Source organism: Phoenix dactylifera, chromosome 4 (genome assembly GCF_051530095.1).
Source record: "Phoenix dactylifera cultivar Ajwa chromosome 4, Ajwa_hap1_PhDact_Kaust_v1.1, whole genome shotgun sequence".
In the NCBI taxonomy this organism is placed as follows: domain Eukaryota; kingdom Viridiplantae; phylum Streptophyta; class Magnoliopsida; order Arecales; family Arecaceae; genus Phoenix; species Phoenix dactylifera.
In genome coordinates, this window is record NC_143193.1 from 47,500,109 (window position 1) to 47,519,824 (window position 19,716).

Sequence of the window (19,716 nt, forward strand, 5' to 3'; positions counted from 1 at the left end):
AGGGTCGAGGTTTGGACCTTGGTCGGACCTCCAGAATACAATAAAAATGTACAATTATAAAAAATTAAGAAATCTTACTAATCATCAGTGATTCAGTGAATCAGTATTCACTCTTCAGTCTTCAGTAGTGTTTGTATCATCATCATCAGAGGATGTATTATGTCCACCTTTATCTTGAAGTCTTGCCTCAGCATCCAACCAATCTTTGAAGCAGAGAAGCATCTCCACCGTTTCGCCCGTCATCCTACTTCTCTTTTCGTCAAGAACACGCCGACCTGCACTAAAAGCGGATTCCGATGCTACCGTGGACATCGGTACAGCTAAAATATCGCGTGCAATTGCAGACATAACAGGATATTGATTTCTAACACTTTTCCACCAAGATAATACATCTAGATTCTCTATTTGATTTTCATCATATGCAGACTGAAGATCATTTCGTAAATAAAATTCTAGTTCACTACTTAAAGATGAAGAAGATGAAGATAAACTTGAAGCATGTGTGTGTCTTCTCTGTGCAATGAATGAAAAAATAGATGACGAACGAGAACTACTAGAAGAAGGAATAGAGGTTTGTATTTGTGTTCTAGATCCACGAATTTTTTCATCATATATAGCATAAATATCATAAAGAAGTTGTTTTACCTCATTTTTAGCAGGTTCAGGATCTTTAATCATATTTTCACAGTATGCATCAAGTAAAATTAGCACGCCATTTAATTTAACTTTAGGATCAAATACAGCAGCTAAGTTATGCATAGGACATATCTTGTCCCAATACTCATTCCATTTAGATTCCATTAGGTCAATAATAGGCATTAAAACATCATCATATCTATGTTCTGCAAATTTTTGACTAATTATATATGCTTGTTGTAAAAATGAACATGAAGTTGGATAATAAATACCAGCAAGAACATTGGTAGCATTATAAAAACTAAGCAAAAAATCTTCCAAAATTTTTTCTTTATTCCAATCAGTTTCAGTCAATGTAAAGCCTAATCCACGATCATTAATATATGCACTTAATAAGTTTCTATATGGGTATGCATCATGTATCATGCTATATGTTGAGTTCCAACGAGTAATTACATCAAGTTTAAATTTTTTAAAACGTTTACCATGATTTATACATAGTTCCTTAAATTCTTGAAATCTTGATCTTGAAGCATGAATAAAAGAAACTGCATTTCTAATTTTACCAATCACATCTTGAATCATACCCATGCCAGCTTGAACAGAAAGATTTAAGATATGACATGCACATCTAATATGCAATAAATTTCCATTTAACATGGGATGCAATGAGTCTTTTAATAATACAACAACAGAATTATTATTAGATGCATTATCAAAAGTAATAGACATAATTTTATCATTAATATTATATGAACATGCAGTTTGATAAATGATATTTTAAATTTGTTGCCCAGAATGTAGAAAATCAAAAGCACGAAAAGCAAGAATACATTTATTTAATTGCCAATCATTATCAATATAATGAGCAGTAATGGCAATAAAACAATTACTACCTGCAGATGCTGACCAAATATCAGAAGTTAATGAAATTTTTATATTTAAAGTAGAATGTGATTCAATTAAACTTTGTTTCATTGCTAAAAAGTTAGTCATAGCTACTCTTCTAAATGTACGCCTACTAGTTCTTTTGTAAGCAGGTTGTAGGTTTAATTGAACATATTCTTCAAAATTAAAAGATTCACATAAACTAAAAGGTAATTCATCCTTAACTATCCATTTTACAAGTGCTTTTCTTTGATTTTCATGATTATATGCAAAATTACCTACAAGTAATCCCCCTTGTATATTAAGGGTACTTTGAGTTTGAGCATGAGAATCATGCATCCTATGACTCTCTTGATGTCTTTTTAAATGCCCTGTTCTCCCACTACTACTACAACTATAAAGTTTGGCACATTTTTTATATTTAGCTTTCCAGACTCCATCAACCATTACTCCATCAAATTCAGTCCATACAGCACTAGTCCTCTTACGAGAAGAGGTTTGATCTTCACTCGGTTCACTAGTTCTAGAGGAACTAGAAACATGGGGTTGGGGATTAGTTTCTTCTCCCTCAGAAACAGGAGGAATGCCAAACTGACTTTCCTCAAAAGATGACATATCTAAATTGATGAATTAAAAAAATAAAAACTAACCACAAGGAGGATTGGAGGAATTGAGTAGAGGGTCGGAGGGCAGAGGCAGAGCCGCAGAGCCGAGATTCTGAGCTTCCTCTTGTGCTCTCAACAGGAGTGACCTTCTCTTGTCAACAGGAACCTCCTCTTGTGTAGCACTTGAACACTTGCTAAATGCAAACTAAAAATTAAATTGCTAGAAGAGCACTTTAGAAGAGAGAAATAATAGTATTAGAGAAGGAGAGAATAGTTGGTTTGGTGTGGTGAGAATGAGGGAGGAAAGAGCTATTTATAGAAGCCCCAAATTTTTTTTCCCCAAAATACCCCTCAATTCAGCCGTTATTGGACTGTTGGGAGGGGTAAAACCGACTTTTTCCCAAAATAGCCGTTGGAAACGGCTATTTTCCTCACCCCTCACTGTTGCGGGCCGTGCCTGGCACGGCCCGTTTGCACCCGTTACGGGCCGTGCCTGGCACGGCCCGTGGCATGCCGTGCCCGACCCGGCCCGCCAATAGACGGGCCGGGGGCCGGGCCGGGCTTCCTTTTGCGCCCGCGACGGGCCGTGCCGGCACGGCCCGCTTCATAAGCGGGCCGGGCCAGGCACGGCCTGTTTAGACCTTGGGCCCGGTGGGCCTGGGCCAGGCCGGCCCGGCACGGCCCGATGCCCAACACTAGTGACACTATATTTTATAAACTATATATCGATTTATTTAAATATGTGTATTAATTTGCTAGATAAATAATTAACTTGGTGTATATTATTAGCCATATTGTATGCACTCGTAAAAAATATATTTTAAAAACGAGAAAGAAAGAAATATGGCAAACTTAAAAGCCGTCTCTATACTTTTTCTCCCGTGCCTACACATATGATTTTTGTTCCATAAAAACCCACAGCTACCTATCATCAACCCAAACGCTCCAAAAGATGATAAACTCTTCTTTCCACTAATTTGCCAACATGAAGCATCTTAGCATTCCATGACATGATAAAGCTATCTATCTTCCCTTCATAGAATTCTTTTTCGCCCTCAAAAGAAGTTTAGAACTCCAACGAAAAATCATTCCCACTTCCAAGCGATCCAATGAGCATCTATTATAATAGGTATGACATAGTTAACAAAAATATGGAAATGACATTCAATTCCGCATGTATCTAAACAGATAAAGTATACCCACAGAAAACTAAAGTAGAGCTCAAATAATTAGTATGAAGGATAATCAGCAGCTATAAAAACAAAAAACCACTTCACTAATTGAGTTGCAGTTGTACCAGTAAGTAATGGACATTCTAGTTTCATGGTGGTGTTTAGAGAAGGCTTGATATGCAAAGGAGCTTGTGCAATTGTGTTTGAACTAGTGGGCCAAGAAATAGAAGTTTAATGCTTGTTTGGATGAAAGAATAGATGTATTTAAAGAGAAAATTTTTAATTAGTGATCCTGGTAGATATATGAATGTATGTGTTGAGGAACTTTAAAGCGCAAGGCACAATTAAGATTTCTGTTGGGAGGGAGTTTAAAATGCTTCTTTGAGGTCATTAATCTATATATGCATGTATGTGTATGTATGTATATATGTATGCTATGCTAGTAACGACTGTTTTTGTTTTCTTAAAGAGAGAAGAAAACTAGCATCAGATGTGTATGGAGTGTGTGTTTTTGCAGTATATAGTCTGGGGTTTCCATTTCTTCTCTTTCCTCCCTCTGTATGACCTTTCTGGTATACAATTTCAAGGAATTACTATGAAGATTGTTGCTTGGATGTCATTGTTATTACTATTGCAGATAAAGGTGAATTCATGCAATCTTGCTTGGAGTGACACTGAAACTTGTCTGAAATTCGGCCATAATGGAGGATGAAGTGCCATTTGTATATGCCCATGATACAGTAAAGAAGAGAAATAATGGAGAAGATGTTTTCCTTTCAGGCATGCTTCATTCTTGTAGCTTTCTGGTCTTCCACAGCATGCATCCCACAATGCAGTCAGCAGGTTGGGACCATGTCTGCAAGAGGCTAACACACTGGGCAACAAAGGACTTGGGTTCTGGTGGACTCTTACGAGAAGTTTGGTTGTTAAATTAGACCTTTCGACCACCAAATATTTTCCAGAATAATTTCATCAAAATCATAAAATATAATCATATGGCATCGTACAACAAGAGAGGTATCACAGCAGCAAAAACAAGATTCGCCCAAAAGCTGTCCCTTTTTTTTTTTTTTTTTTTCTTTTTTGTGTGTGCGCACGCGCTGAAACGAGTGATTCATGCAGTTCGGATACGGATACATCGAAAAAAAGTCGAAAAATAATAAATTTTGGAGTGTAACTCCCTCTTTCCAACCTAAAGAGTATTCCTCGAGTAGTTGGTCGCATACGAGGCCATCCAATTCGTAGCTCTATTGGCCTCTCTATATATGTGCTTAATCTGAAAGGCCATCTCTCCACAAATCATGAATCGAAAGCTGTCTGCTTTGGAAACAGAAGGCCATATCCTATCCGGCATTTTATTCTATTGTTCTAAAAGAATGAGTGTTGCAATGTTATGATGGTTTTAAATCTTGAGTATGCATTAATTTTTAGCTGCATTTGTAGGGTGTTGCTTGGCATATTAATTTTTAAAACTTGACTTGAAGATAGCATCCGCATGATGTGGATCCCGTACAGAAATTCTATGAGGAGCTCCGCAGGATTGCTGTCCACCGCAACCCTGCACTGACCTATAAATTTGGAAAATGACGAGGGGCATGTCAATAAAATGAGATAGTAAATTACTAAAACACCCCCAACCCGTTGCGCCAACAATCTGGACCGTCGGTCTCCGCGAAGGAACCAGAGCCGTCAGATCTGACTGATAGGGTCTAACCGAAGCGAGTTCTGCTCCTGGAAGCTTCTCTTCTGCTTCTGGAAGCCTTTCTTCTGCTCTTCTCCGTTGTCGCCAAGGTCCCAGATCGGAGCGCCGAAGAGGAGGAGCGCCATGGTAAGAGCCCTGGTCTCTCGCTCTTCTCCTCGCACTCGGATTTCCAGGGTTTTTATTCGATTCATCATTGATCTAACATCTAGGGTTTACAATTTTTGTCTCAAATTTTCTTGCTATCCGCTTCATTTCATGGACGCATATGTAATATCTGATTGTAGGTTTGCTAGATAGATTTTTATGTTTTTTTAGGCTTTGGATCACAAATCGGGCACATTTTCCATTTAGAAATGCTTCTATTACCATATTTTGTGGCGCTTTTGACCTATAAGATCTCCAGATGTACAGCTGACTTGACGGTTTCGACATGTCTGTATGCACTGGATTATGATTTTAATAACTGGATTTTTTTTTTTTACGATCTTCACTCCCGTTGTTGCCTTTTTTTTTTTTTTTGAAGAGAGAGGGGGGGGGGGGGGGGGGGGTGGAGGGGTGTTGTAAAACCGTGGTTGTCTTTTTAACCTCAGGATCTCAACTCAAAATGATTATTTTTTGCTATTTTCTCAATTGCCACAAATTTGTGTGTTTAATTGGCATCTAGGTACATAGATGCGTGGGTGTATTTTGTTTCTATTATCTATACATCTATTTCATAAAATGTCATTTGTTATTTTGTTTATCTAACATGTCTATTGTGTATCTAATGTACCTTAAGACCAGATATTGCTTTAACTTGGTAATTGAAACATTTTCCTTCCAAAATTTTGTATTTGTTACTTAATATCATATTCATCATGCAACACAAATGCAAGTTCTCAATCTCCTTTGGAGCGAAAAAAGAAAAATTAGAGGATAAAAAATCTTCTTGTTTTGATGCATGATTGCATGTTTTTCGATGTGTTTTTTGTTATCGTTCTGGGCTAATTCCTGCAACAATATTTCTTAGATTTCCCATTTTCCCTTTATTTTTCTTGTGTTTCCGTTATGCCATAAATGATTGCTATAATGTCCGAATGAAGGTTATCTGGTAGAATAAAAATGTAAAGAAACAAATAAAGGAAAGGATTTTCTTTTTTTTTTTTGAAAGAAAATTATCGTCTCTTCTTTTAACTTTTAGGTATGGAGAACAGCAACGAAACGAATCATGCAGTAGCTACAGAAGTTGGTTGGTACATTCTTGGCAAGAATCAAGAACACATTGGTCCATATGCATTCTCAGAGTTGCAAGGTAAGTTCCGCAATTTCCGTTCGAGTTGCTTTCGTTCTGCAATAAAATCAATATTATTCTTGCCAAAATTAGTTATGTCTATTGATTCATGCACACGAATGTTTAATTATATTGTGTGGATTCCTTGACTCTGATGCCAAGTAACTCATGACGATTAAAATTCCATCTCCAATTGTGGGAAATGCTGGTTACATTTTTTTTTTTGTAGCAAATTTCCCTGAGTTGTCTACGGAGTTTACTATTTTGTAAAGTTGTGTACTATTAATTTATTTTAATGAGTAGCTTGGTTTCATGATAAATGTTACATTATGTTTATAACTTTCAAATTGTTGGAATGATGGAGATAATGAACAACCTATGTAGTTGTATTTGCTAATTATCTGCTTTCGATTCATATTGGTAGAACATGTTGTGAATGGATACATATCCGAGAACACCTTCCTATGGGCTGAAGGGAGAAGTGAATGGATGCCACTATCCTCAATCCCGGAATTACATATGGGAATTGCTGCTCGGAGAACCGATCAGTCTACAACTGGTAGAGTGTCTTTTAAAGAATCTGGACCCAAGACTAATTTTGGGGCTTATGTGTCTAATTTTACTGCTTGTTCAGCAGGCACACTAGATGACGAGGATGATTTCATGAAATGGCAGAAGGAGGTTAGAGAGGCTGAGGCAGAGGCCGAGGCTTTGAAACATGGAACTTTGACTGGTGGCTCTGGTCAAGGAGAAGGTGAACAAGAAGGTATAGGAGTAGGCCCTGATGATAGACCAGGAACGCCACCGGATGGCGAGGAAGAATTTACGGATGATGATGGAACTACTTATAAGTGGGATCGTGGGCTTAGGGCATGGGTTCCTCAAGTAAGTATTTGGAGCCTATGGCTGTCTAAGGTTATAATAGGCTAAGGGGACCTAGTAATTTATTTGACCTAATAATTTTTGTTATTTTAGCCTGCCTGGTTATTGAGTTGAAATACTTCTGTTTATTTATCTGAAGTCGTGGTATGCCCATCTGATTTGCTATGGATTTGCATATGTAGTGCTATATTATTCTCCAGTCACTCATTGTAAGTTTTTACTGGATATTGGGCTACTTCTTACTCTGAAATCATTTGGTCTTGTTACTATAGATTTTGTGACCTCTATCTTAGGCTTTTAATTTTTTATCACTCTTTACAATAGTTATTCTTCTTGTTATACGGGAAGCAACCTGTTTTTTTGTTCCCTTATGTATTAATTCTAATTACAGTACAATTTTGCTTTTGTTTAGCCCATATGAAGTTACTCATCTAATTTAAAGGATACCAATATGATTTAGGTGTTTTCCCTTCTTATTTTTCCCCTTTGTAAGGATGACCTGTCAAGTAAAAGAGACGAATATGGAGTTAACGAAATGACTTATTCATTCGACGAGGAGTTATTTCCAGCACTGCAGGCTTCTGAGAACTCTGTACCAGAAGAAAACAACACTATGACTGAGAAAGTGGAAACACAATCTGAGCAGCAGCAGAAGGTGCCTGAGAAGCCAATTGAGAAGAAGGTTGCTTTTCCCTCTCTTGCTTTCATTCTACATAATTCTTTTATTACATTTTGTATGCTGTCAAACTCTTAGCAAGTTGATGCTTCTGACTTCGTCCATAATACCTGATGTCTTTTACTGTGGAAATAGCAGAAAAAGAAATTTTTAGAGTAGGCCTGATATGGAGGTCCTCAGGCACACTGGATTTTAGCTATATGATTTAGCTATCATTGATGCACATTTACACATCTTTGTCTGTAGAGAAAGAAGAGCACTATCTTGCGCAGTTACCAACAACTTTTACATTGTGATGTTTCTATATTTTAGTTCAAGATATGCTTACATTGGATAACTGCTGATGCTTTGGGAATGGTACTGTAACAGGAAGCTAATAAACCTCCAGATAGTTGGTTTGAGTTAAAAGTGAATACACATGTCTATGTGACAGGCTTGCCTGATGATGTTACTGTTGACGAAGTAAGTGTGGATTTGCAACTCAGCTAGCTGCTACTTTCATGATCTCTTATATTACTTTTTTCATTATTTATTCTAGTCTTGTGCAATGGACAACACAAGGTCTCTTACACTTAGAACATCATATACAAGCAATTAATCAGTTGAACTTAGTTTATTGTGGCATAAATTCATGATACTTATTGAACATTTCTGATAGGTAGTGGAAGTATTTTCCAAGTGCGGCATCATAAAGCAGGTGAGGAATTTTTTTGAACTTTTTATGTTTTCCCAAAATTTGAAACCTTTTTTATCTTAACATATATGAATGATATTTAATTTATCTTTTCCAGCTATGATGCATGCAGGAATATGCGGATTTTCTTATTACAGAGCCCTAATATTGTCTCTGCTATGTTGATTTCATAAATGGAACCAAAAGTATCAAACCATGTGCTTACCACAAACATGTCCCAAAACAAACTTAACTGAAATCGTTGTGCAAGAACAATTTTAGCTGTATATTTACAAAAGCTTCTATTCATACTGAAAGTGATCAGCTGTCATAGTATATCTTCATTAAACTTCAACACAGTGCTGTTCCTGTTTCGTATCATCTCATTTTTTGAAATTGTTCTGTGGGTTCTCCTATGGGGAATAAATGATTGACAAACAATTAAGCCTTTGTCCCAACCACATGGGAAAGACTGCTATGCTTTTTTCATGGTGGTGTACAATATCTTAAGCTGTTATCCTTCATAGTCATGGTTACACCACACATATAGTGGTATTTCTGCAGAATTTATTGAACATTTTGCATAACTTACACATGAAAAAAACATGATTCATACACTAAATACTGCAGAAAAGGGAAAAAAAAAGAAAACACATAAGTGGAAAACTCCAATAGGTGGCCACCTGATTTCTTAATGCTACTTGAATTCTTCTCCCATTTAATATTCAACTAAATGATTTTTGGTAGCTTATTCTTTGTCCCTTCTTCAAAGGCATGCTAGTTGCTTAATTTGTTTCATACAAGGTTCACTGTACTAGTGTGTAGTATTCCATACCGGGCATGCCATACTATATTGGTACTGAACTAATACTCGGTACGAGTGGCGTACCAAGTATTGGTATGCCAAACTGACCCCATACTAGGCATACCAACATTGTATTAGCATAGAACCGGCATGGGTCTAATATTGAGATTTCGAACCTAGGTTCTATATATCATCCAATGAGAAAATTGCTAGCCACTTTAGTGGATTTTGGAACCTTGTCGAGTAGATAATCCTCTTTAGTCTTATCCGTTTATTGATTGGCCATCATTTATTATAATGTTTGATTGCTATCAAATTCCTGGCTCAAAATATCCTGCTTGTAACAAGTATAAGATTTGCTCGATAGGAAGTTTTTTTGGTCTTTATATTCTTGCTCCCTAGTTCATCCTTTTTCCCTTGAAAATACATTCATTTGTGGATCTAAAAGGATGTAGAAGTATATGATTTCTTGATATCAAGTTAAGTAAATTAAAGTAGAATCTGAAATTTAGGTGACTGCCCATCTATGCACACATAGTAGATGCGGGGAAAAATGTTTTCAAGTGGGCAGGTTTTGCTGTAAGAATTAAATGTTTCATAATGTTTTCCAACTTAGACGATGGGTCTGTTTTGTTAATCTAGCAGCCAAGAAAAATCTGATGTGGCCTTTTTTATTTTTTAGGTAATATAATTACTGCAGCTGAGTCCCCTTGTCTTAGGGTAGGATAAATACAGTTCCTTAACTCGTGAAAATAAAAAAAAGGTGCTCACAATTAGACAAGGATGAGGAAAATGAATTATATCAGGTGTAACAAAGAAAAAAGATCATAAAAAAAGAAAGAGAGAAGAAAAGGATGTGAGAGAGATGAAAGCTAAAATACAGGTCAAAAACGTTCACCATTGCATGATAATTGAGTCTTGGTGAGTGATAACTGAAGAATTTTCAAAGTCGGTAATTAGCAGGAAACAATGGAATCAGAGTGATATTCCTCATAGTTATTGGAATAGGTTTTTGAATATTTCTGACCCATCTAACACCACTATCACACATCATTGTCATTAATCTGCGTATGTACATATAAGTTTTATCTCAAGCTCAACAATTGCTTATTCATCCACTGCCTACAAGAAAGTCAGTTACTTGGATTTTAAATCAAAAACCTTGTGGTGCAGGTTAGATGGTTACCATGATTCTTCTACACACCATCTGACCAGTCCTGATGGTGCCTTAACTATTATTTATAATAACCCTTTGTGAAGATGGATCATGTATGCTCAATTTGGGTTGGAATGCGGAGTGAACAGGTAGTTCTCCATGTGTTCTTAGGGTCAGATATCACTAATTTAGGTGTATGTGCCCAAGGTTAGATGGAGCCAAGGAAATTTGGTCATGTGGACTTCACAGTTGGATGCTGACTCTGTTTGGTTAAAGGTCAATCATCTAGAATCAAGATATTGATGAAATGATTGCATCTGTTTCAGGTTTCATCCCTTAGATGGATGCCAACTTCATGTCATGCTAATGGCTATTTATGTCTCTTGTTTGTTTTATTGGACTCTTGCTTGTCTTTGAACACGACATGCAATATTGACTTATATGAAATTGTCCTTTTTAAGGAAAAAATATAGTTAGAATGCAATCTTTAATGATCATTGGAGCTTCATTCCTAGTAGTATTGTTATGAAATTCTAAATCATTAGTCATCATTTATAGGACACTGAAACGAAAAAGCCTCGAGTGAAGATCTATGTAGACCATGAAACAGGCAGAGTAAAGGGGGATGCACTTGTGACATATCTGAAGGTAAGCTATTAATGGTACATTGCTCATTCTATTGTCAAGTAATATTCAGGTTTAATAAATTGTTTACAGTCAAATTATAATTACTTTTTCCTTTTTGTATTTCAGGAGCCCTCCGTTGATTTAGCGATCCAAATTTTGGATGGGACCCCACTCCGTCCTGGTGGAAAGATACCGATGAATGTCACCAAAGCTAAGTTTGAGCAAAAAGGTAATCACTTTTGCCAGATGGCACAATTTCCGTAGGCTTAAGATGTTTTTCAGTTATGTGAAGGAATTTTTCTCAACATTTTGTGTGCAGGAGAAAAATTTGTGGCGAAACATGTGGATAAGAAAAAGAAAAAGAAACTAAAGGTGGTTGAAGAGAAGATTCTTGGATGGGGTAATTCCTGACTTCGTAGTGCTTTATGGGCAAGTCTATTTTCCCCTGTTTTACTCTATGGTTGTTGATTACATGCATGCTGTGCACTGCAATGAAGGCTGTACCATTTGCTTGGGTATATTGTTATCTGTTATGCATAATCCAGTTAATCGGTAGTGGTTTGCATTGTACAGATATAAAGTAGAATTCCATTGACTTGTATGGCTTGATAACTTGCTTAACAATTATTTTTGTGGATCTGCAGTAACAGTGGACATCTAAAGCTCTAAACATAGATGGAACAAATAGAGAATTGTGCAACTATGTTGAATATGATCATCATGTCCAGCAGTAGTGCAAATGGAATCGTGGACTAGCTTGCTATTAGGTGCAGACAACTTAGAATTACATCTGAGGGACCAAGTCTCACTCTATTATAATCATTTTATCTTGTGTGCATGCTATTATCTTCAACAAATTGTTGATGCTAGAAGAAATATTAACTCACATACAAAGTATCCTTTGTGGCAAGTTCTAAAGGAGTTCAGTTGGCTTAACTAATGCAAATTATTGAGTGTGGAGTGGTGTTGCTCCTTAGGTAAAAGTAAAAGTGGAGTGCTGTGCTAATTACATGGGACATTATTGTCATCTGCTGCAGTCATGCAAACAACATGGATGAATAATATCCTTGAGAATATGTTACCAATTAACTGTCTCTGCCTTCCTTTCTGATAGAGTTAGCTGCACAGATTTGATTTCTTTTTCCCCTTCCCTTTACTCTTGGTATTCACTTGTATCATACATTTATTCCATTGTAGTATATTAGCACCTATGCCTGCTCCTGTTTCCCCCCCTTCTTCATACCAGTTGATGGTACCTAAAAAAGCATGTAGTGATTATCATTCTTACAGACTGCAGTAAATAATTTTTATTGGTTAGCTACATTTGGCCCGTTGGGGTCAACTCTTTTGTCCATATCCAAGAACACCCTATCTAGAGCCAACATGCCTTTCAAAGAATAACTCAAGTAATAAGAACTTAATATATTTGAAAAATTTCTTCTTAATTTTGTCTTGACTAGCAGCACAATAATTTATAACTAAGGAATAGAAGCAAAAGTGACATAAGTGCACCTGTCTATACACCTTAAGATGGTGATCCAACAAAACATTTTTGACATAAACCTAATTGAGAAAATGTAATACCATGTGTGTGTTTGTGCATTTGCATAAGCTGCATGCGTGCCTGTGCATGCATCAGACATAGTGTGCCTAATATGTCTAACATAGTAACCTACCAACAGATTGACTTCTTCATATGTTTCATGATGTCCTTTCTGTGATGATCCATAACATAAGCTGCAAGTCTGTGCATGCAGCAAACTCAGTTTGCCTAATATGATATAACATAGTAACCTACCAACAGATTGACTTCCTCAATCTTGTTTCATGATGTCCTTTCTTTCTGTGATGATCCTTCATTGTTATTCTTATAACACACCTCTTTCTTGTTAAACAAGAACACATCTCTGTGGTGGTGATGACAAGCATCAATACTTATATAGAAATATCTGACTTTTCATCCATTGACTTGTTTTATTTCCATTTTTGGTATTCTCTTCATATATCTAACCCTATTTGGATTTTTGGCATCTATTGTTTGACAAAATTTCCTCCTTGCTGACTTACAAAATTCAGGACATCTCACTGAGTGCATGTCCTCTTCATCAACCCTCCTAAAGTCTATATAATATTTCACTTGATATGGCAGATTGTAATCGCGTTAGAGGTATATGAAATGAAATGCCGTTTTGACCCCCCAAAAAAAAGGCTATATAATATAGCTTCATCTATCCTCTGTGCTGTCTGGGTAGATCTATCGGCCGTCAATTGTATTGAACCTTTTATGTAACAATGGTTCCAACCAAATCACATATTATATGCCATTTCGTTTAAGTCAATGTAACACTTTTCCTTTGTATTGAGTTCATATGACCGGAAGTGCTTGCTGTGGATTTTCTAGATTGTAATTCCTCTACCTTGTGTTCTGGGTTCTGTCCACATCTATCCAAAAAAAGGAAATAAATACCCAAACCCCCCTTAGAACTAAAATCCAACAAACTCAAACCCCTAAGGAAACTATTGTCTTCCAATCAATCTATCAGGAGCTACCAAAAATGATGAATTAAACAGTGTATGTCTGTCTAGACAAGAATATAAAAATCTTTTGTCCGTATATAAAACACGCTAATGCAAAATTTTCACAGTAGTTGTTGACAGAGGTAAAATAGCCAAAACATACTTGAACTCAATGGACATGTTTATCTCAAATGCAGTAGGAACACCCAGTCCAAGGACTTCAGTTGCTTTTAGGTTGGATCTGGCATGAAAAATGTGATAAGGTTCCTTTGCAAATAGTTTTTACGGCCAACATTAAGCAATTTTGTGTTTGGTCCAGATTAGCATGTAGACCATGTTTTGGCAGGAAATTAACTTAGTTATAAGGGTTTTCTGTACAAATGAATAGATGTCTTGGTAGAATTTTATTGTTAAATATATATTTTGTGTTCTACTATAATCAGCATGAATATAGTATGGTTATATTGGGGAGAGGACTTTGCTCTCTTGCTCATGTACCATTTCAAGATGTTTTTAAAGTTGTGGCTCTGATGCTTATGAAAATGATTTACTGCAATTACAACCTACCTCATAATTTCTACATGGTTAACAATATTTCTTGCCTACAATACTCTTGTCCTATGCATGAGCATTTATGGTTGGCCAGGTAGATATCATCAGGCACTTGTACATCATTTATTTTATGTTAAGTTCTTTCATTTTTATACAAGTGCATCTACTTAAGGATCTGCAAACTTGGCTAAAATTGTCAATAAGATCCAAGTTTACAAAAAGTAAACATATCCAAGGAATATCCTTAAAAATGTTGACAAATGTTTTTTTAGGTTTATTGACATATCTAGGAATGCTAAAAAAAATTGATTTTTGGGTCGTATCCACCTAAAGAGACCCATAATTTGTTGACCTAAACTGTCAAATATTACTGTGCCAGTTCGTTTAAACCTTTTGCTCTAAGCACTGGTCTGGTATTGCTACATCCTGTTAAATGTAAGTTTGTGGGTTCCGCATCAATCTAATATGCAATATGCTGGATAAAAGATTAAACCATTTTAATGCCCTGCACATGTCATTGGTGCCTTTTAGTGCAAGAAAGAAGGTTGTATCCTATATGAATATTCTATTTCATTGTTTAAAAAGTATCATTACTTACATTAAGTTTTTGAATTACTCTCTTCAGTTATGCTTGTTTAAAAAGAGTGGCATCTTTTCTTTTTGCCTGTTATTGGGGATTAGCATGTGTTCATCAGCAATTCTTAACAGTAATATATTGTTGCTGGATTAGTTTTCTGTGAGTTCATTGTTATCTATTGCCACCAACTTTTCCTGCTTAGGTGGACATGATGATGCCAAGCTGAAAATTCCAGCAATCATTGTTTTAAGCAATATGTTCACTCCTGCTGAATTGAGGGTAAGCAGTTAAAGCTCTATTATTCACCAGATCTTTTCATTCATGTTATGATGTTATACAAGGTGGATATTATTTGATAACAATACCATGTTGTAACAATATTCTTTGGACACTATTGACATACATAAATCATCTACGTATTCTTGAAGTCATGAATTCTTGTAAGTGAGTGTGTTTCAAATGTTTGCAGTCTGATGAGAATCTTCTTCCGGAACTGGAAATGGATGTTAGAGGGGAATGTATGAAGCTTGGTCCAGTTGATTCTGTTAAGGTATGAAGAATGCCCGACGTATACTCCCAGACATCATTGAATTTGATTTGCAAATCTCCTACTATAATATGGTGCGAAATTGCTCATAATTGAGATCTGAATTATGAAATTGAATTAGGAATACTTCACTTGAAATGTAGTTATTCTTTTTACTGCATTTTCATCAAGTGCTGTTACAAAGTTATTCGAGTACAATGGTTTAGTTAGAATATTAGATTTATATACCGGAGTTATTACCGCTTCATTGTTTAGTTTAGTTAGGTGATACAAACAAATTTTCATTTTGCCTTGAAGGTCTTTTGTACTTCTTTAGTTGACATTTGCAATTATCGATGAAATGATCTATGTAATGGCAAGGGTGAAACTGTTCCTGTTTAAATTACCTGCATCAAATGCTAGCTTGTAGTTATTGGCAAGGGTCTCTCTTAAGGAATGTGATTCCTCTAAAGTCTAAAGGTTATCTGCTTAAGCATGCTTAAAGAGCTCCAACAATTGTGGCTATTTGTAGAGTGGAGATGTGTCTAGAGGGAATTATTAGCTATATGTATGATAGAGTAAGACTATCTCATAGATTCATGGGAAGGGAGCTTTAGATGAATTGTTGAAGAAATGTACAATGAGTGAATCTCTAATGAAAATGGCATGAACTTCATTATGATCAATGCAGTTTACAGAATCGTGGCATGATATGAGCTACTGCAGACTGTGAATCAAACTAAACTTTGAATCATGTAGACTTGTAACCCCACTCGCCTTTTTGCAGATGCCACTTGATAGGGATGGAAGTTTGAGTATTAATGCCAGGGTTGGTGCTTCTTGGAAAATCTGTGTCCGATGATGAGATTTTTATGCCTTCAAGGCTATTACACATTAGGAACTAATACAGTAGGAGATTCCAAAAACTTAACGTATCTGATGGCTCATCATTTTTAATGTCCTTTTTTACTCAGGTAATCAATAACTTGATAGGTTAGAAGGTCGGATGACAAGAGTCATGACTAAGAAAACTTGTAGAGAAAGCAATAATAAAGAATTCAAACCTGCCAAGGAATTGGTTCATCATGAGGAATGGCAATGGAATCTTTATAAGGCTTATCACAAATTGAAACTGTAAGATCCTTTTTTTAGATGATATATGATGCATTAGATATGGTTGTATATGGTCCATTAGTATATTATCACAACTTTTCTTTAAGTTTGTTGCTGTTTGGTGAACTGGAGTATCCCGAGGTATCTTATGATGAGAAATTGATTAATTGTTAATTATTGTAGCTCTTACTAGTTTTATTGCTTGTGTCGATACTAAATTGTGGATTTGCATGCAGGTCTGTGAAAATCATCCGGAAGGTGTTGTCTTGGTAAAATTTAAGGATCGCAAAGATGGTGCAAAGTGTATTGAGCTGATGAATGGAAGATGGTGTGTTTTCTAGACCCTACAAGAAAATGTGCTTCTTGATTTAACTGAGAGCAGACCTCACTATTTAGTGCTACATGCTATCATTCATGGTTTTGTCGTGCTGTATGCCTTTTGAAAGGCATTACTTTGGATGTTGCTTTTTAGTACCAAAAGTGATATGCAAAAACAGCCTTAAACACAGATTCAAGAGTTGGAATCTGTGTCATTCTCTTATCTTTAGGCTATACTGCAATTCTTACGATTGAAGATTACAAATGTTTTAGGATGCAACATGTTAAGAAAGCCAAACTATATGGAGCATCAAGACCATAAGGTAGTTGCACATCAATAGTTTATACTATGTTTCTGAGTAATTCTTTTTCCATTTTCCAAAATTCAGCACATGCGGTAACAGTTGTCACACTCAAAAAGAGTTCTAATAGGCTTGTCTCATATTATGGGACAATGCTATCTTCTGGATGAGTGCATGCTAGCACGTGAAATACACCCTTCCACCTTCACCTATGTTAATCACCTAACACAGGCGGGAGCGGTCGAGAAAATGGACTGTTCCATCAAGCAATCCTGCTTTTGCCTGGTTCCTTGAAGTAAAATTTCCCACTCTACCAGCACGAAGGCTGAAAGTAAACTGTGTTTATGTTAGTGGTATGATTAATACCAGTATCTCTGGGAGGAGTTTTTGATTGCAAATCCTAGATCCCATACTACTTTTACCCTTGGAATCAAAATTCTCAAATATGCCCCCCCTCAGATATATGCAATAATGACAATTGACAAATCAGATATATAGGTTTCTTCAGCGGTTTTCGCGTTTCAGTTTATTAGCTTTTCTTATTTTTGGTGGTCTATGGGGATTTCAGTTGGCTCTGTATCTGAAGTTTCTTATTATAGTTGCATGCATATCTCAACAATTTCTTATTTTGTAGGTTTGGGGGCAGGCAGATACGTGCACGGGAAGATGATGGTTCCGTTAACCATGCTCATGTTCGGGATCTTGATGAAGAGGTATCTAGGCTGGAGCAATTTGGTGCAGAACTCGAAGCCGGCTGATAGCAGATTTGGGGATTCCTTGTTATAGCCAGTACAGTGACAGTTACCGGATATAGTTCTTGGGAGGATTACTCATCTTACTCTCACTTCCATGGCTTAAAACCCATCAATAGGTTGCATGGAGTCAGGATGATTTGAAGCATTTTTGTAGCATCAATCCTGTATATTTGACAAGATAAGAGACATACAATGTTGCCCAAACTGTCATTTAAACATTAAATGGCTTCGGTATGAGCAGCTGTTGTACCAAAAAAAAAAAAAAACATTAAATGGCTGATAGTTTGTAGCAGAAGGTCAGCAGGTCCTGTTTTGTGGTTCAGCAAAAACTGTTTCAATCATTATGGAGGTGCGATCCTAACCATTATGTGTTTTATCCTGTGATGGTGTAAATAACACTGCTACAGTCTGGGAGACTGATTAAGTTGGTGGTGCTGTGTCTTGATATTTGTACCGCATTGGAGAGTATCAGAATCCATGTACCTTGTGGTTTAGTACTGTGAACACAAAGTTCTATTAGCTGGTACTAAGCTCTATGTGCCTTGGTTTTATAGTTCGACTGTTCATGTTTAAAGTTAAGTATTCAGATATGATTTTTTTCCCTTTATTTTTTTCAATCCTTTCTTGCAACAACCATGGGTATGTTAAAGTCTCTTTCTCATCCTGCATTGGAGCCTCTTTACAGGTAATAGTTAGAAAATATAAGAGACATAGGGCCTATTTTGTTTGTGGGTTTCCCCACTTTATGTGGTATTATGTGGAAGTTGATTTTGATCATGGCGTTTGCGCAGAGCTCTTAAGCAAGAGAGGTTTACTATGAATATTTTACAAACAATTAAACTTAAAAAAAAGTTTTTCAAGGAATAGATTTTTATTTTCATTCTAGTTAGCTCTTCTTAATTTTTTTTTGAAAAGAAATAAGAAATGAAAACATTAAGCTCCAAGGTATCCACAAGTTTTCTTTTTTTTTTTTTTTTGGTTAAATTACTAATGTTGTCTTGAACAGAGCCGGCCCGAGCCTTAGGCGATCGAGGCGGTCGCCTAAGGCCCCGGGCCAATGGAAGGCCCCAAAAGGTGAAGGGAGAAAAGAAATTGAGAGAGAGAGGGGGAAGTTTTTGGCACCGTGATCAAAAGGAAGCAAAGGCCCCTTTTAAAACGGAAACAGGAGCTGGCTACGAGTCTTCCCCCTTGATGGAAGGGAGGTGGAGAGTTTTCTGGCCTGCAGAGGAGCAATTTGGGAAGTTGGGGATAGTAGTTTTGTTTTGGGTGGAGGGGGAGAGAGAGAGAGAGAGAGAGAGAGGAGGGATTTGGTTAGCTTGATACCCGCCTAAAGCCACTCTTATCTTTCATCCCTTCTCTTTTTTGGTTTTGGTCTTGGTTTTCCTTCCCTCACAATACTCCTGATCCACCTGGGCCATCGGGAAGAAAGATAGGGGGATTGGAGATGGACTTCTTGGAGGGTAGAGAGAGAAAAGGAGGGAAGGGGGGGGGGGGGTGTTGAATGGCTGCTGTGCTGTGATGCTGCAGTAGCTGCTTCGGTACTCACCAAGTAAGGGTACTCACTTTGAAAGGGAGATGGTGGGATGGGATTTTTATTAATTAGATCGAGTGAATTTTCCATAATGCCCCTACTTTCTTTTATAGAAAAGGCCTGGACAAATTCTGCTCTTGCTTTACCATAATTCCCATAATTTCTTTATCTTGACCATGAAGTGCCATAGGATGATCTTTTCCTATTCTACTCTTACTTGACAGAATAAAAGTATTATTAAGTATTATCTCAGTTATTTAATCAGTTTCATGGCTCTTTTCTTAGGTTAATTACTTTTCTATATTTTCATTCAAAAATTATATTAAATTGAAAAGACTTCTTATCTATTCTTATTAGATTCGTGTATCTTTATTGGAATATTATACTTGATTACTATCTATTTTTATATCATTTTTAAAAAATATTTTATACT

The 19,716-nt window shown here is 36.5% G+C and overlaps 1 protein-coding gene across 4 annotated transcripts; it reads left to right on the plus strand.

Annotated features, from left to right (window-relative positions):
- Positions 1-4,983: 4,983 nt before the first annotated feature.
- Positions 4,984-18,305, plus strand: ELF9 (RNA binding (RRM/RBD/RNP motifs) family protein). Of its 4 annotated transcripts, none has more exons than XM_008802545.6 (14): positions 4,984-5,129; positions 6,184-6,294; positions 6,698-6,832; positions 6,908-7,158; positions 7,649-7,837; positions 8,201-8,293; positions 8,490-8,528; positions 11,024-11,113; positions 11,219-11,321; positions 11,412-11,492; positions 14,941-15,017; positions 15,208-15,288; positions 16,614-16,705; positions 17,632-18,305. In XM_008802545.6, the coding sequence occupies exons 2-14, from the start codon at positions 6,186-6,188 to the stop codon at positions 17,753-17,755; spliced, it is 1,464 nt and encodes a 487-aa protein (XP_008800767.4). In that variant the 5' UTR covers positions 4,984-5,129; positions 6,184-6,185; the 3' UTR covers positions 17,756-18,305. The 4 variants fall into 4 exon arrangements, with proteins under 4 accessions (XP_008800767.4, XP_008800775.4, XP_088576336.2 ...); XM_008802553.6 differs by having other exon boundaries at positions 6,911-7,158; XM_088720210.2 differs by having other exon boundaries at positions 4,996-5,129; positions 7,616-7,837.
- Positions 18,306-19,716: the final 1,411 nt, after the last annotated feature.

What these genes read in the sequence shown, in the direction of transcription:
- ELF9 (XM_088720210.2), top strand. Translation starts at nt 6,186, where the DNA reads ATGGAGAACAGCAACGAAACGAATCATGCAGTAGCTACAGAAGTTGGT. An exon ending in AACCGATCAGTCTACAACTG is followed by an intron (nt 6,833 to 6,907) that starts GTAGAGTGTCTT and finishes CTGCTTGTTCAG; the next exon opens with CAGGCACACTAGATGACGAG. An exon ending in ATGATGTTACTGTTGACGAA is followed by an intron (nt 8,294 to 8,489) that starts GTAAGTGTGGAT and finishes CATTTCTGATAG; the next exon opens with GTAGTGGAAGTATTTTCCAA.